Below are 19,253 nucleotides of genomic sequence, written 5' to 3'. Positions count from 1 at the left end.
GAATGATTTTGTACAGCTGCGTTTGACTTCGGGTGGTTTTAACATACCCTTGTTCTCACGCAGGAGACACCCCAAAGAATTAAATGCTGCCGATTTTTTAAACCACATATCAGACCTCTTACAGAGCCACACAGAAGTTCTCATCGATGACAGCCTCCGATTAGTGGTGACAATAGTTAGGAATATGCAGGGGGGTGCCCGCAGAAGATTTAAATCCGTTCTGTACAGCAGGGTAATTGAGCGGAAAAAAGCACACCTTATCGACTTACATTACACGGGTGGTATTCTGTGTTTTGCCGGGAGTGTGTACGGATTGCTAAATGAAGGTTATACCTATGGGGAAATGTTACAGGGCGCTAAACGAATGCACAACGAGTTGGGTTTTCCAGAGAATTGGAAAATGAATTTGTCAGACATTACAGCTTTTGAAAAACATTTAAAGGTGGTCATTAAAATTTTGTACCACGACCAGGGTGATTGGAAATATTTTACAATGGGGCCCACACCACCAAATTCTAAAATACTTTTTGTTCTACTGCATTAGAGCATTTTTACGGGGTTTTAAATATTAAAGCTTTTGTGGGGGCGGGGTATTTTTGCACTAACTGTCATGCGGCGTATAGTCACCGGGACGCACACGCCTGTGTTAAAGCTTGTAAAACCCGTTTAGATCCCCAGTGTTTCAAAATTGATGCAGAAATTCAGAACTGTCCGGCCTGTAAGGTCTTTTGTCGTAGCTCTCAGTGTTTGGCGAGACACTTTCAGAATGTGGCGACGGGTGTTAGTAAGTGTGAGAGCAGGTCCTTTTGTGAGAAATTTGGGGTTTATAACCTCGCAAGTCACAAATGTAAAGAGAAACTGCACTTGCGTTGTAACAACGCGATCGAAACCCCTGACACACATTTGTGCTACATACCGCCTTTGGACAAACCCAAAATTTCAAACAAGTACATTTTTTTTTACTTTGAATGCATGCAAGAAACGGACACACACATACCAAATTACGTCCATGCCCTTCATATTAACAATAAATGAAGCTGGGAATTTTATGGTGAAACATGTCTAAAGGATTTTGTGTGTAAATTTATTGATAGTCGTTTCAAAAACCGTACTTTCATATCACACAATGGCAAGGGATATGACAATTACCTAGTAATCAGACAGTTGTTAGATGAAAAGATGGACGTTGAACTAATTAATCAGGGTGGTAAGATAATCTGTATGACCATAAAAGCTCTGAAAATCAGATTTATTGATTCTTTAAACTTTCTCCCTATGAAATTAAGCAAACTGCCATCAGCCATGGGGTTCCCCGGGGGTAAGGGTCATTTTCCACACTTGATGAACACTTCAGAAAACCAAAATTATGTAGGCCCGATGCTGCCGCCTGAACTTTACGGCATTAACTACATGCTGCCGAGCGAGAAAGCCGAGTTTTTGGTTTGGTATGAAGAATGCAAGGGAAGTGTGTTTAACTTACAGAGAGAGTTGAAATGCTACTGCCAGCTGGATGTGGCAATTCTAAGATAAGGCTGTGTCAGGTTCTGGGACGAGGTCATGAATTTGACCAGACAGACGCGTGTGACTAAATCGGGGGCAGCCTGCGTTGTGTGCATTGACCCCTTTCAGTTTGTGACCATCGCTAGTGTCTGCATGGCCATGTTCAGACTTATGTTTTTACAGGAAGAGACGATAGCGTTGCTACCCCATGACAATTACCACCGCCAGCAAAAACGATTTTCTACACCCAGCATTCAGTGGCTTATGTACATCAAACACACAGAGCACGTTAAAATCCGACACGCGTTAACCACACCCGGTGAGTTCAAGGTTGGACCATATTTTCTGGATGGTTATGCTATAATTGATGGAGTGCAGACAGAGTTCAACGGTTGCTTTTTTCATGGTTGTAGCGTTTGTTATTGTGAAAACGATTTTAATCCGCTGACAAACACTACTTTTGGTTGGTTGTACAGAAAGACGATGGTGAAAATTAATTTTCTCAAAATGAGAGGTTTTAACATGCGTGTTTTGTGGGAGCACGAGTTCAGAGACATGCTTGTTGAAAATGGAGACTTGGGTAAATTTCTAACAGCTGCACAGTTACCAGAGCCTCTGCAACCGCGCGATTCGCTTTTTGGGAGGAGAACAAATGCTATTTGTTTGCATTACACAGCGCAGCCCGGTGAAAAAATTCATTACTATGATTTCACCAGTCTGTATCCGTTTGTGAACACAACTAAAAAATACCCACTGGGGCACCCCCAAATAATTTATAACAACTTTGGAGATTTAAAACGGTATTTCGGCTTAGCGAAGGTGAAAGTTTACCCACCCAGACGTTTGTACTTGCCAGTTCTTCCAACCAAAATTGACAAAAAACTGTTTTTCACACTGTGTCGTACGTGTGCTGAAACAAAACAGACCACTCCCTGCGAGCACAGTGATGAAGATTGTGCCTTGACTGGTGTCTGGTGCACCCCAGAATTACAGATAGCCTTAGATCTGGGGTATAGCGTGGGTAAAATTTACTAAATTTGGCATTTCGAAAAGTCCTCACACAATCTTTTTTCCGACTACATCAAGCTGCATCTGAAAGGGAAACAGGAAACTTCGGGGTTTCCAGAGTGGTGTACGGATGTCGCGAAACAACAAAGATATATCAGCAAATATTATGAAAAAGAGGGTGTCCGGCTGGACCCTGGCAACATTAAAAAGAATCCGGCCAAAAGACAGCTTTCAAAAATTGCCTTGAACAGTTTGTGGGGCAAGTATGGGCAAAGAGACAATTTACCACTGTAGTGTGCTCTCACGGGGCACCAGTTCTGTAGGGGTTTGGGCATTTACTGGGACAATTATTAATTGTAGCAGTAAATCACAAAATTGATTCTTTTAATGGCCTTAGAATCCAACCATGCGATATAACTCAAACAATGCACACACACACGGGTACTAATACACGAGGATACATTTATTAATACATAAAATAGGCATATAAACCTAACAGATCTTATCGTGAGGGTTATCAGAATACAAAATATATATATTCATTCACTTACGAAGAGTTACATATATCAAGAGGACATACGTTCGGTATATCATTCATTTAGACCATTTCGTAATTGAACTTGGTTACAACTTCTACATTAGATACTCAAAACAAGTACATAACTCTTAGGAATTAAATTGATATCAACTGGTTGGGATAACAATTAAATTCTCGAGCAGTAATGCAGTGAAGTTGAATACTCATCCAATCTCTGGGGATTCAGATCTCCTGCAGGCACAAAGAAACAGTTGCAGGCTTGTTGCTGTCCAATCCGCGCTGGCTCGGTGCCAGGCTGTGCTGTGCGGCTTGCGACGGTGCACTGCTGATGCTCTCTGAAGACCGGCTAGTTAGTTTTGGCTGAAACTAGCAAGAGTTTGTGCACAGGAGAAAAGATGACTGTGGGTCCCAGCAGGTCAGGAAGAGGACCGGTTCGTTCCTGATGAAGCGCTAGTTCTGAATAGTGATTCAGCTGTCCACAGTTCCGACCTGTTCACGAGGCTTGCTGCTGATGCTAACCTCGGGTGGATCCTCTGTTTACTCTCTGGCAACCTCCCCTCTAGACTCTTAGAACAGAGGAAAGTTCTGGCACTCGGACACACTGGCCGTTCCGTGGTTGTCCGGGCAAAGTCTAAGGATGGTCAGGAGGCGCGTTGCGAGAATGTCCTGCCCTTGGGAGCCTTTCTTCTCCTGGGCCGTCCTGCCCTGGAATTCTTTAGAAATTCTCCTTAGAATTCTCTTAAGAATTTCTCCTTCAGAAGCTCTGTGTTTTCTGTTTTTACCTGGAGGAACTTCAGCTTGTTCATTGGCTGAAAGTTTCATGGGCATCAGAGACCCACGTGGGTTACTCTGCCCTACCAGTCCCTGATTGGTTGATCAAGGTGAGATATGAGTCACTTACTCCTGACACTTAGGAATGCAGTCCAGATGTCCATCTGGCACTCCCTAGACAGATAGGCGCCAATGGATGACCATTGATCATGATAGCCAGGCTTAGCTAAGTGCATCCCCATTTGGGAGCTGTCCCTTATCAAAAGAAAACATCCCAGATGACTATCGCTTGCAAACAGGTCTTTTCCCCCCAGATGTACCCACTGCTTATGTATTTAAAAAATCAAAAAGTCGTGATCTCGCAACCATAGACTCAGTCGAAAAAACACGTTAGGGCCGTCGTCATGTCTTCACGCGTTCGGAGAAACCTGACTCTCTTACATTTTCTGGTAAAAGCCACCCCCAATCAGCAGAAAGCTATTCTCTGTGGGGCTTCAAATGATCATGTACAGGCCATAGCTGAAATCACCTTGAATACCTTGAAAGGGAACATACCATTATCTGCTAAGCAGTTTAGGACCCTGAAGAGAAAGCGTAAGCTTATAAAGACTTTGAGTCGAAAGGGTCTTTCTCTTAAAAGAAAGAGACTCTTGGTGAACCAGTCTGGCGGTTTTATTGGGACCCTGTAGAGTATTGCAGTACCATTGATTACGGGGCTTCTACAACGTCAATAATGGAGCACGCTGAAAAAATGTACCTGGTACCTCAGAAACAGCTTGATCGACTCTGAGAGAGGTCTGGCCTCGAAAGCGATGTAAGAAAAATAACAACCCGCCGGTTGGATGATGAAATGAGAGATATTCTTCAGAACTCACATCTGGCCGAATATGAAAAAGTGAAATTGTACTGTCAGGTGTTACAAAGGTATTTGACATAAGTACGCCAGGAGACTTCCGAAAAGGAGACTTTAACTGTTGTACTACCAGAAAATGCAGCCGCCGAGCTATCACACACGTTAGCACAACAGCCGTCATCGAGCGACGCTGACTTTGGGTATATTTTGGACAGCGTGTCTCAGCGGTTCTGGAGGAATGCCAAGATATTGTAGACTATGTATATATATTGTATATATATATTGTAAAGACTATGGCCCGCAATGAACCGATAATAGCCTGGAATGAAAAAGGAGAATTTGTGTACAAGGGCGCACCCGTTGAGGGCTCACACATGATTGATCTTGTCAGGGCTCTCACGCGGCAGCAAGCAGTTGTGGACAGCAAGAAGCCAAAAGGCTGGGATGTGTTCATGGAGGCTATGGTTGAAATCAACGTGCCGGGCACCGTGCTAGCCAACGCTGGTAACCAAGAGCTACTTGAAAAACTCAAGGCTGCCCCACTGGGGTGTGCAGCGTCTGTCAAAACTTTAAAACGACCGGTAGAGATGTCGACGCCCGACCCAGTCTCTAAGATAACAGCAGAAAGGAGACGATCATTAATACCTAGACCCACCTGGATGTCTTTGTAACATTTTTTCTCTCATCTGTGGGTCTGTGTGTTTGTGATAAATCACTTGAAATGTATTAACTATATTGCTCACGCTTTTTAATACATACAGGTCAATGCCATTCAGTAGTAGTTTGTCCTGAAAAAACAGGTCTGTGTGAATGTGACCCAGGAGCTCCAGTTTTCGGCTTTGCGTCGTGTATGATGCTCTTTTTCAGAACCCCTGATTGGGTCCATCCAAAATTGTGGACTCGTGTTGCCCGGCTGTGTCTTTGTAAAAGAGCCCAGTTGAATACTGCGTCTTCAGCGTCTCTTCACTGTAGTTCAGGACAGACTCTATAAAGGCTCTGTAAGGATAACAGTTGTTGCTCTGGCTGATCAACCGGTCTTCTACGGTGATGTCAACCTGGCTGTAGATGGCAGCGATGGGGTAATTCACCAGACTCACACGGGCTGCCGCATCAATGTCCCGACCGTCTGCTTCCGTTATTTTACAGGTAAAATAGAACAGCGTGTTGTTTAAATCTAAATGATCTTCTCCGTTGCCTGTGATGTAGAACTCCAGAGGTGCATTTTCTGTTAGGGCCGTGAGGGGCGGAACTTCTATGTAAAAGCTCTTCTCGATGCTTGTGTGGGTAGGCGCTAATTGAAATATGTCCAGCTCCGACTTTGCGCATTCTGCAGATCCGCCGTGAACAAAAGCCATATTTAAAATATGTCTCGTTTCGTATCTTATTTATTGCGATGTGTCACGGCCCTCTTCTTGGACAACCTGAAGCTTTTATGAGATGACTAGCCATTGCTAGTCATTCTTTTATCAGGTTTCAGAGGCCCCCGACGGTGAGATGATGACATCTGTCGTTTTCTTTTGACACCTCTGCGGATGTATGCTGGACCCGAACCTTCCTGCTGATGTGCTGCCACCTTAGACATGACCGCGCTTGTAATGTTGCTAACAACGTCTTTGGCGAATGTTTTTAGCTGCTAATGCCATGTGCGGCTTAGTTTCAGAAAAGGCATGGCTTTTCTAAATAGCGCTCTAAAAAAATACCCCCTATACCCACGCCGTACTGAAATGGTAGCCAGAAAATCCTGGTAATCTGTAACCTGCCTGTTGTTTGTAGTTGTGTATATACAAAGAAGGATCCCCGTAGCTCTTGATGACCGTCATCCTTTTAGATGTTTGTCGCTTTCACAGGTCTGAAATGCAGCTTGACGATGACCTTGCCAAATGCAAATGACACGTGCTCATTTTGGTCCGTCTTTATTTCAATAGTGATGTTGTTAAAATGATCGATGCTCACCGGCACATAATGGGGCTTGTCGTACAATACTGTGACGAATTCACCATCCACGCTTCAGAAGGCCACACAACGCAAAAGTGGTGCGTAGACGTCGCCTATTAACTGGTGTTCTATGATATCTGTGTATATATACATGGTGTTAAATCTGTCAGTCATATCGACGGGGTGCGGTGATTTTACACTTCTGACACCAAATTTGAAACCCAACATCCTTGCCAGACGGTTATGCACATGTATTACAAACCAGTTATCACCAACAGTCCTTACCAACCGGCTAATGGGGTTGTATTTAAGACTTACAGTCATTAACTTGGATTTTTCCGCAGCCCGTTTCATTTCATACAAGAGCTGCTCTATGTTGCTGTAGTACCCTCTAGGTAAGGTACATGTCCATATAGTCTTGAGCTCTTCGCTGACGAACAGAAAAACTGTCTTCATCAAACGTGTTTAGCGTATGCGGATAGTGTAGCTCGACCAGGCCCACTTCCTAGCTCCCATCCAGGTCAATTGCCTTTGCTAGATGCTCTGTGAAGCACGTGCTGGTGTTCTTTGGAAACATCTTTAAGGATGAATTATTGGCCAGCGTAACATAGAAGCCATTGGGGTTCATTTTTCACCACCTCTATATGTCTCGGACCTCAGAAGCCTTTACCCAACTATTGAATTTATCACTCCAGCCGTGCCACTTTACCAAAAGCTGTTTGTTTTTGCCACGCTCCCTGGCTGCTAAAATCTTTTGGATGCGGTAGTCGTTCTCAACATTGGGGTTTATCTTCTGTAGCTCTTCTGCATAGAAGGAGCCCTTAATGTCGTCGCCTGCATAGTCCTGCAGTTTGTAATAGGGTTTCAGAGCTGTGGTCCGCTCTTTGACAATGAAAATTTCATCTGTGAAGGTCTGTTCATAACCCTTCTCAAACACTCCCTTTATTTTGGACACCCGCACGTGATCACCTACATTAAATTAAAACTTTGACGGTTTTCTCTTAAAGTGTTCGCCATAGACCGTTCTCCACACCTCCAGGGAGTTGTCGGCCGTAACAGAAGACGGGGTTCATTTAATAGTCATGTGGTAACTGTGGTTATAAGAGTAAATAAGATCTGATAGGACGTCGATATATATCGAAAGATGTTTTTGTGTGTCAGGTACCTCCACATTTTTGTTTTAATAGTTCTGTTAAACTTCTCGACCACGCTAGCCTTCACATTGCTGGCCATAACGAAATGTTCAATATTTTCACGTTTGAGAAAATTTTGGAAGGTCCTGTTAAGAAATTCTTTACCCTCATCCGTTTGTAGTTTTTTAGGAGTACAACCCTCTTAAAGTATATTTCAGAAGGCACCTGTCACGGCCCCTCCAGACTTGGTTTTCAGCGGTACAGCCCAAGCGTATTTAGACAACATGTCTATACATGTTAAGATGTAACAGAAACCGTCGTTGAACTCGTGATGTTCTCTCATGTCCACCAAGTCGGCCTGCCATTGCCAGTCCATTTCGGACACCAAGGTCCTGTTTCTCTTAAAGTGTACACGCGCCGGCTTGTGCAGCGTATAAGCCGCCTGGCCGGCCAACCACTCGGCCACCCAGCCGCGGCTGGTGCCGCTCACACCCCGGGATCTCGTGGCCCTCACCAGACTCCCCACGCCGCCGTAACTCCCCGATTCCCTAGGGTTATAATAGAGTACGCTTAACCCCGCGGCAGACATGGTCGCCTTCCAACTCTAACACACGCTTTCACATACTTATTTATAAATCGAGGGTTGCGGTAGCCGGGGCTTTTGGACCCTGAGGCTCAGGCCCGACCGGCAGGGGGAAGGCGGGACATCCGCCCCTTAACGACACACCATTGGCTCCTGGGGGGTGGGACATGCACCCATAACAACACACCATTGGATGACAAGGGGGCGGGACATCCACCTACCGCGGACTCCCATTGGCTGAAAAAGGGGGGCGTGGTACCTATCAAAAGTTTGACGAAAGGTGTCGCTTTATATTACTTATGTGTAAGTAATTATTATTATTAATTATATCACCAAAAGTATTTATTTTACATTCTGTTCATTTATGGGTTTTGATTTCTCTGTCCATTACACTTTTTTAAAAAGTCCTCATACAATTTGCAGGAACAAATTTAGAATATATTTGCTTTATTTATTAATTAGTGTTTCTTTTACTTCTATGCAATGATGAGCTGAATAATTCACTGATTGATTAACATTGATTTTATAATCCAGGCTTCCTTTTTTAAAACACCAGGAACATCCCTTTTAAAAGTGCCTTTATGCCTTATAATTGAGAAAATATTTTTTTATCTTTGATTTTGATGCATTTTTGAAAGACATTATCCATAAGCTATATCGAAACCCCCTGACTGTTTCTGTTTACATTTTAAGGAGCGTTAAACAGTTGGATCCAAATAAGATTTATCTGAATAACAACAAAATACAGATTGCACATGAATCTTCAAAATCCCGAACAGATTGACCAAATGCACCAGAGAAGACTTCCAAGGAAATTAAACAGCAAGAGCCATTGCGTGAAGACTTGCTTTTGCTTTTTTGTATAAACAACTGAGGTGAATGTAAAGAACAAAGTGATATTTTAATACAACTCAAAGAAGACAAAAGTCATATTATGAACCTTAAGTATAAGACTGAAATAAAAACATGATGGAAGTATGGATTATGGAACTCAGGCTACTCAGCTATTGTTTCTTCTTTCTCTTTTTTATCTTATTTTTGGGACAAATATTAATTTGCAAAAATCTCTGGCTCCAGTCTCTGTAGCACTTCAAAGCTCATAGATAGTAAATTTGATGGTTTAGAAGCTGAGTCCTGCCTGTGCTGCTTTTGACTGTCTAATCACAATAGAAACAAAATGCCACAAAGAAGAACAAGCAAACAACTATAGAAAGAATGACATAAATAAAAAAATCTACTGGCAGAAAGAAATAACCCAAACCACATTCTCTGTGAAAGGTAAAACCTTTGTCAATCTACACTGCTGCTTTTGGGTCATTCCTGTATTATTATTTATTGCAAGTTTTTTTTTTAAAGTGAGCACTCTGAAGGTATTTTGAGTCTGACTGTTTGAGACAAGGTCTGGCCGTAAAGAAGATGAGGAGACAAGGGTTCCTTGTCCTGGATTTTGCATTTTTTTTAGCACCGAAGAGGTAATCCATCAGAATAATAACAAGATGAATGGTTCAGTGGAACGAAGCAGCTATGAAGGTTTTAAAACAATTTTAAAACAGGTGTTTTTGTACAGTATAATCTAGCTTCAAGCAATCAGCATTCATTAGTGATATGAAACCAGTGAAGAAAAAATGCTCAAAGTATATACCAGTCAAGCATATGCTGCTACCAACAGGACGAAAAGACATTTTGCCTCACTGCTATGATAAGAAATTTGACAGTAAATTATAATGGAACAAGTAATAGGTTTATTCCATGCTGAAAAAAAGAAGAAAGAGAACACAACGTTTCGACCGTGGAGCCTTCTTCAGGTGTGAGGGTTCCTTTTGCAGCCTACGCATGCTGACGCAGCTACCCACCAGTAAATTATAATTATATGTTTCCTTTGAGGAGACAGAAAACAGTATCATATCAAATGATTACAATTATAAAATAATGCAAATTCAGTAAGATAGGGAATGTTTCTAAATTTGGTATTTTTGCTTGTAACCTGTATCATAAAATAGCTTAATATAATCCAACTAAATGAGGAATTATAATATTTAAATGGAGTGATGATAAGTATTACGTAAACAAAGTTTAACTAGAATGTTCATAAGAAATACACAGCAAAAAATCCATGCCATAAATATAACCAAGCAAAAGCAAACATCATTCACTGGTAGACACCAGAGTAAACTTTCCATATTAAATTATTATATAGCAAATATGAGCTCTACATAAATTAATAAATGTGCCTTATGTGTATCATTGTAAATGGAGACCTTAACAAATCTGTGTCTAATTGTAGCCATTAAAGAACTAGATTATATATTTTTAGCTAGAGTTTTTGTTGATTAAGACACCAATCAAAGCACCTTAAATTAGCATATTTTATCCTATCTCCTCCTTAAGCTTTTTTAAGTTTCTCACAGAGCCAGCTGCATCCATAATTCTGCCTATAGTTGTCAGGTCTGCTAGTGGAAATTATATTGGACCCTGTGTGAGGTTAGGGTGTAGGGATGAAGGAAGAGGAGAATTCAGAAACCAAAATGCAAATTGCAGGGCTAAGATCTGTTATCCAAAAGGTCATTAAGTGCTGGAGAGAGTAAGCAAAGGAACGAGTAGGGCTCTGAGAGTATTCCTCAATAGTGAGCATGGAGTAGTACGGTTGAAGGGCTTAAATAGGGAGGAAAGTGGTTGGATAATAGATTAATTGCGGTAAACAGTACATGTTGGAATGTGGCAGTGAGTGTGTGGTTGCGTGGTGGCTCTGACAATAGTGTATTCAAAATTTATTCATGCCCCTGTTGTAATAGGAACACCTCCTATAGTGTGTAAAGCATTTCTGGCACTTCTGAGTAGGATTTCTGAGTATTCCTCCCGGTAGAATTTTTCTAGTACCTTCAAAGCCTTTGGTTTCCATAAAGTACATACCTTCTTGAGTTTAAAACACAAATCTTTGATTACATTGAGTTCTGGAGATTGAGATGGCTAGTTAAGAACATTTAATTTGTGTGCAGCTAACAATTTCTTTCTCAATTTGGATATATGTGTAGCGGCAATGCTTGTTAATAAGACAGAATTAAGCATTGCTGTGCTTTCCTAAATGAGGCCCCATCTCACTCTTCATCTCTGTGGTGCAGCCACAGAGAAGCTATTCATGCAGGCTGATTTAAGATGTTTTCTTTTGATAAGGGACAGCTCCCAAACGGGAATGCACTTAGCTAAGCCTGGCTATCATGATCAATGGTCATCCATTGGCGCCTATCTGTCTAGGGAGTGCCAGATGGACATCTGGACTGCATTCCTAAGTGTCAGGAGTAAGTGACTCATATCTCACCTTGATCAACCAATCAGGGACTGGTAGGGCTGAGTAACCCACGTGGGTCTCCAATGCCCGCCAAACTCTCAACCAATCAGCACACATCTGTGTCTTGGTCAAAAAGGTAGCGCAAGCTCAGGTCGGGGCTCTCCTTGGCCATTTTTGCGCATCCTCAGAGACAATCACGTGACAACTGCTGTTGTCTGCACTGGGACTTGGACTTTGTTCTAAGCATGAGGCCGAGGATCCCATACGTACTCAGAATTCTACCAACGTGAATGCTCCGCTTGATCAACGGCAGCCTACAGTTGGACCCTCGTCGACAACCTGAATAGCTTATTCAGAAGCAGCGCTGGACCGGGAACGAACCAGTTTCTTCCCGGGCAAAAGAGTGACTTGCGAGGACCCGCGGTCACACTCTGTGCATAGAAACTTTCTACTAGCCAGCCCGACTGCTGGTAGATCCCCTCGGAGCAATGACTGCCCTGCGCGCCGCAGTTAGATTCCTCCGCCTGTCCTACTCCGAGCTGCACCTCGAATGGTTGGCCGGTAGCCAGAGGACGCCGGGACAACACCTATTGGACAACCACTGGAACAGAGGCTGCAACAGAGCCTGTCAGCTGGTTTGGTGTTCGTGCCGGGAAATTCCAAATCCATACACAGTGGATAAGTAAACCCCATGTTCTACATTGCGTCTCGAGAATTTAATTGTACCTCAACACAAGTTGTTTTCAATTTAATTCATGAGTAATGTATTTACTTCTGAGTTTAGAGTAACAGTGGGTAATAACACTGATTAGCGATTTGGTGTAGCCGAACGATATATTGAAATATATTCTCTGTTGTGTATCTCTTTGTGTTTGCATCTCTTCGAGATTATATACCTTGTATATTGATAACCCTCACAGTAAGGTCTGCCGCTTGTATCCAGGCAGACTGGTATATGTTTGGTGCACAATTTATGTTAATAAATGTATCTCGTGTATTGAACCCGTGTGTGTGCGTTGTTAGTTGTTCTGACGATTGATTTTCTACAATTATTAATTGTCTTCGTAAAACCATAAAACCACTACATATGCTTTGGATTCTTGTCTTACTAGAATGTCCTTTTACAGTTAATCTTCAGCTTGAAATGTGATTTTTTTTTGTTGTTGTTGTTGAATTTTACTTAAAAATGATACATAGAGGTAAAATAAATGTGACCCTGTGGTTTCACAAAATAAATGATTTATGGTTTTGCTCTGTTTAATTGTATTATGGAAATGGTATATTTTTTGTAAGAAAGACATAATACCAATTTGTATCTCATTCTGTTTATGATGTATTTTGTTGCTATTCCAGTAGTGACAAGAAAAATAAAATCTGAAGGGCAATGTACTGTATATGCAGTGCAATGTGATTTTGAAAAAAGTTAAATTACTGCCAAGTAAAATGAAATTCAAGAGAGACCAGCAGTGTCATTTAGACAATATGCATTAAAATTGGCCGTGTCCCATTATAGTAATGGAAACTACAGTGCATTATGACCAGATGCTTAGAAGCTACTGAGCTTCACTTTTCTATTGACAAGAATTGCTTTTTAAACTGCTCGTAATAGGTTCTCCTAATTATGTGTTGTTAAAGCAATTGAGCATTTTTATTAAAAAAACAGCAGCTTTGAATACCTAACATTTTTCATGTTCTAATGATGTGCAGTTTAATGAGCATGATTTTAATAGGATTCCACACATTATGGGTACTAAGTATTTTTATTAAAGAAGGTGCAAGGCAAAAAAAAAAGATCTTTTCAAAATCGCTATCAAGGCAGCATCACCTTGAATGAGCCTGTGGTTTCCTATTCAAGCACCAATGGTAAAAAGAATATTAGAAACAGGACATTGTCTACTAAAGAAAAGTAGATAATCAGACTTAAAAAGAATAGAAAGCTCTACATCACCTAATACAATTTCACATTTCTAATCCTGCTGATTTTCTTGTGACTGAATGAAGAGAACAGAACAGATTTTGTGTTCTGATGATAAATGCAGTGTTTCAAGTTTTCTTTTTCGGATGAATTGCTACATACTGCAGTAACCTTGTGCTAAGTGTTTCTCTTTCTCTTATTAAAGTTTTTATTAAATAGAAATTTAACATTTTAACAAATCTAGGACATTTTTAATGTCACTGCTGTTGATTTTGGTTTGAATATACAATATTTGTAATACTTTAAAAAAGAGAAAATGTAATATAATATTTTTAAATAATATTTTTAATTGTCTTTAATCATTGTTATGCAGCACTCTTAATGAAGAGTTGAATTAAACCACTATTTCCACTATTGTTACTGTACAGCAGCAAGTATAGTTTAGTAGTTATTTAAATGTGCACATATTATACCATTATTGATACATTTTTTCTGATTTTAAAAGAAAGGGTTTTACGTTAACAGACATATAGCATCCAATATTACTCTCAATTTCTTTGACAATGGTGGTGAAACTTTACAAGAAGTTTGCCCAGACTCCACCTTTAGCCTGATTTTCTCTTCAGACCACATTTATTCAACCCAGCTGGCATGTGCAGAGTTCCCAGTCCAAGCAGGTTGGACAATTATAAAAAAAGTTTACCAGAATACCATGATAATCACAGAGTTTGGTTTGAAACCTGAACAAAAGGAAAAGTGGAAATTGCATCTAAGACCTAACTACAGATTATACCTTTGAAAACTTTAAAACTTAGGCTAACAAGTAGTAAGTTCATATTGTATTTTAAATATGGCTCTATGATTTTCTTTTTTGAAAAAAAAAGTCTTTACAGTTTAATTGCTTTGGCTCTTATTCTAGGTAACAGTGCTGATGAAAAATGCAAATAACTGTTAGATTTATATCATACATGTCAAAATGCATGAAGTCTTACTTAAAGAACAGCTAGAAAAAAATCACTTAGCTGTCTTTTTCAAAGACATAAATAATTTATGCAAATTTCCAGTAGACAAAGTTAATTCTTCCAGAAGAAAGAACATGCAAAAGGATAGTTCTTAGGCATTCTATAAGCATGAAAGAGAGTTGCATTTTTATTAGCACACTATGAAAGTGCTCCTTATGACAACAAGGCAAGATAAGGCATTAACAATTCAAATTGTTTAATTTAGGTCAAAGGGTATGTAATATACTCTATACCCACTAACAGTTGCACCTAAGCAATCAGCAGTAAAGGTTTGCAGACTTTCCCTATTACATTACATAGAGTATAGTACAAGCCATGATAGTCAAAGGTACAGAAAAATGGTTCTGAATATCTCATTCTCTTTCAGTTGCATTCATAAGTCTTGTTTGCTGCAGAGGAACTTGCTCTGCATGAGAATGGCAGGACCATTGTCTATAGCCTATTTTTATAGATGTTGCAGTAAAGTGCTATTCATAAAAAAAAGTTTTCTTCTCTTAGGCAGTCAATATGACCCACATTAGAAGAAAACAATCAATGCTTGTAAATTAACAAGTGCAATTAACCTCTAAGAGAATAATGATGACGTGTTTATGGGCCCAACGGTTTTCTGTATTTACCAGGCTTTCTATCAAGATTCTTCAAGTAGTTAATAAAGTAATAATAATATGGTCATTAATAATATGGACAACAAACACGAATGTACATAAGATCAACTATCAGCTCAACAAGGTCTGCATCGAATATGATGATGGATTACCTGTACCTCTTCCTCAAATCAAGCCGCGGTGCAGGAAGACAAGTAAGCAGGCAGATGTCTTAGACTGAGACAACTCTGGAATCGCCCTCTGCTTCTGAGCATACTCCTCGCTAATGTTCAGTCACTTGACAACAAGCTGGACAAACTGACAGTAAGGCTTGATTTCCAATGGAACATTAAGAACTGCAACATGCTAGCATTTACTGAAACCTGGCTCAATCAATCCACTCCAGACACCACTATTCTACCAGGAGGTTTTTCCGTGCACTGACAGGACAGGACAACAGATTCAGGGAAAAACAAGGGCAGAGGGGTATGTTTCATGTTTGATAAGTCCTGGTGCTCAGATGTGGAGGCTATTCCATTGTCATGCACTCTATATCTTGAACATCTGACAATTAAAAGCCCCCCCCCCTTTTATCTACTGAGGGAGTTTACACTGGTAGTCCTCACGGAAGTTTATATTCCACCGCAGGCTAACAGCTCAAAAACACTGGAGGAAATACATGAACACCTAAGCAGACTTGAGAACTCATACCCCGAGGGCAAAGTGGGGTACTTCAATGGCATGAACCTGAAGAAGATGATGCCAAACCTGTATCAGCATATAAATTGCCCAAAGTGTGGAACAAACACATTCCCCGACTTCCTTTCGGCATATCTGATCACACCTCCATCCTGCTACTCTCTGATTATAGGCAGAAACTCAAGCAGGAGAATCCTATGACAAGGACCATTCAGCTCTGGTCGGACTCTATTCTAAGTCACTGATTTGCCACCACTGACTGGTAGAATTTTCGCGAAGCTGCCGGGAACTACATTAACCTATATGCGGACTATGCTACTGGCTACATCAGCAAATGCAAAGAAGGTGTTGTTCCCGGGATTACTGTTCACACATACCAAAATCAAAAACTGTGGCTAAACTCAGAGCTAGAACATTTCAACTCTGAGACAAGGACAAGTACAGAAAATCCAGATCCGATCTCAGAAAAGCCATCAAAAAGCCAGATATCTGGAAATCCCAGTAAACCAGGGGGAACACCCACTGTCTTTCTCCAGAGCTGAGGTGTACAAAGTCTTTAAAAAGACTAATCCACACAAAGCTCCTGGCCCTGATGCTATCCCTGGTTGCGTCCTGAAGGCCTGCACAAATCAACTGGCAGACATGTTTACGAACATATTTAATCTCTCCATCACTCAATGCACAGTCCCCTCTTGCTTCAAGAAAACCAGTGTTAGCTGTCTGATTTTCGCCCTGTTGCACTCACATCTACCATCATGAAATACTTCAAGTGGCTGATCAAAGCACATATCACCTCTTTACTGCCCAAAACTTTGGACCCACTGCAATTTGCATGTAGATAGAACAGATCAACTGAGGATGCCATCGCCACTCCTCTACACACTACCCTTTCACACCTAGATAAGACAGGAATGTATGTGAGAATGATGTTTGTTGATTACAGCTCAGCATTCAACACCATCATACCCTCAAGGCTTATCACCAAGCTCCGGGACCTAGGACTAAGCTCCCCTCTCTATGTATTGGATTCTGGACTTTCTGATGGGCCGACTGCAGATGATGAGAGTAAGCACAAGTACATCCTCCACCCTGACTCTGAACATCGGTACCCCCCAAGGCTGTGTGCTCAGGCTTCTCCTCTACTTATTCACCCACGACTGCATCAGTAGGAACAAAACAAACTCCATCATTGAGTTTGTGGACAATACAACGATCATTGGCTTGATCACGAATGGTGATGAGTCCGCGTTCAGGGAGGAGGTAGAAATGCTGACAGCATAGTACCAGGATAGCAACCTTTCTCTGAACATCAGCACAACTAAGGAGATGATCGTGACTACAGGAAGCATCGAGGAACAGACCATACACCCATTCACATCAGTGGGTCCGCAGTGGACAGAGTCAACAGTTTCAAATTCCTAGGTGCCAACATCCCAGTCTAACCTGGACCCACCACACCAACCTTATAGCCAAGACAGCACGGCAGTGCCTATTTTTTCTCCGCAGACTAAAAAAGTTTCCATCACACATCCTTTCCAACTTCTATAAGTCCACCACTGAAAACATCCTAACTGGCTTCTTCCCCCAGGCAATAAGACTTCTAAACAGCTAACCACAGCAGACACCTGCAATTACTCAAATGGCCACTGGCGAATAGGCAACCTAGCTGAACTGATAGGGAGCACCGAGGCCCCCCTGTCACTTTGCACTCTCAGGACACATATGAACAGCGCTGTAATTGTATTGTAAGTAGCAATTGTATAATTTATTGTATTGTAATCTTAACCTAATTCCTATAAACTTCTGTCCTTCTACTCTTCTATCACTCTTAACCAGCTTGTGGATAAAGCATTGTATTGCCGACAACACCGCTGTATGCTGTTCTGTTCAAGCATTTATAACTAAAACTTGATTGATTGATATCCGAAACCAAAGTTATCATGAAACGAAGCTCACACCTTCCCCCTTCTCTCAATGACAGACTAATTTCCTTCTAATTCTCTCTATTCATTTGCAGGTTTCCACTTCACACCTCTTTTCACCTCTCTTGACTTTGCACCACCTGAGTGCCCACTACCCCTTGCTCCCACCTCCTCTACACTCCCAGCTTTAGTTCTCCTATGCTATATAATCTCTGCTGATTTCCTTGTCTTTCTCACACTCGAAGAAGGCTCCACTATACCAAAGCAACATGTACAGATCCAGCCATTTAGAATGCATGCCAGATAATGTAGCAGATAATGGTACACACATCGCACCCCACCCCACTGCACTGCGCTTTTTAAAAAAAATATATATTTTAAAATAAAATATTTTATAACATTTTTAGAATGTTCTGTTGTGGGACACACTACTTTGTAAAACTGCTATCTAAAACTGCACAGTGAATGCTTAACATGGTGTATGGAAGCATTCGGGCTGTTGCCAGAAAACGCCTGGTTTTGAATCCCAGTCAATGCTGAGCCCGTTGGGACAGTCTTTTTCCAATTATAGAATTTCAGTTGTATACCGTTTAGACTTTTATACTTTATATTACATTTTAATATAAAAATAATTTAAAAAAGAAAGCAGGGTTATTTTACAAAAACAAAATTACTTAGTTGGATACATTAAAAACTAGTTTATTATTAAAGCTTACTGTAAACACGATGTGCTTCTTTCAGTTTACATCTGCTTTAAAGTAATCTATATTTTGTCTTCACGCAAATTTCAGCAACAAGTCATCAGGAAACAATTTTACTTTGAATTTTGATGATAAAAATATATTTCACACACTGTTCTTTACTGGCTTTAAAACTATATGTTACCATACTGTATATAAAGTATGGTGTATCTGTAGATATGACTTCATGTGATTTGCATGTGAGGAACAATAGGAGAAAGCACTACTTAAAAATCCTGATTAGGAGAAAAAGGTCCTGTGATTTTTTCCCTCATTACACTATATAGTCTAACAGTGTGACTTAAGACAAACTGTTCCACAAACAAACAAATAAATAAAGATGTATATTCAATTTTTGTAAAACCACTAACATCAACACTACATGAAACATGAAAACACTACAACTGGACCTGTAAGTAACCCCAACATCCATATGCCTTGTAAAACATACACATATAACAATTACAATATTAGGCAATAAAGTAGAAGCAAAATTATATTTGTCATTGTATAAACAGTTACAACAGATACATATCTTAACACAAATCTGAATAACAGAAGTTATTGAACCTATTTCACACCTGCTTGTCAAATTACGATGTGCCCAGTGGGTGTTTTGTTTTGAATATACTATGAATTAGTCCTGAGGCAGATAGTCAAAGTTTTAGAAACTATAAAAAATCAAATCTCTGTTGAGTTTGCACAAGAGAAAGGGGTACTTTTTGAGAAGTTGTGTACTGCTTGCAAAGCATCTTAAATTGAAA

General features: G+C 40.7%; 1 protein-coding gene across 1 annotated transcript in view; it reads left to right on the top strand.

The window, feature by feature from the left end:
• The first annotated feature begins 5,044 nt into the window (after positions 1-5,044).
• Positions 5,045-19,253, top strand: part of LOC148836341 (uncharacterized) — a 55,396-nt gene continuing 41,187 nt past the window's right edge. Inside the window, exons 1-2 of the mRNA XM_088914133.1 lie at positions 5,045-5,174; positions 5,736-5,816. Of these exons, the coding sequence (XP_088770259.1) occupies positions 5,045-5,174; positions 5,736-5,816 (211 nt within the window). The remainder of the gene's footprint in view (positions 5,175-5,735; positions 5,817-19,253) is intronic.

Source organism: Atractosteus spatula, chromosome 4, assembly GCF_055471065.1.
Source record: "Atractosteus spatula isolate fAtrSpa1 chromosome 4, fAtrSpa1.hap1, whole genome shotgun sequence".
NCBI classification, from domain to species: Eukaryota; Metazoa; Chordata; class Actinopteri; order Semionotiformes; family Lepisosteidae; genus Atractosteus; species Atractosteus spatula.
This window is presented reverse-complemented; position numbering and strand designations above follow the sequence as displayed.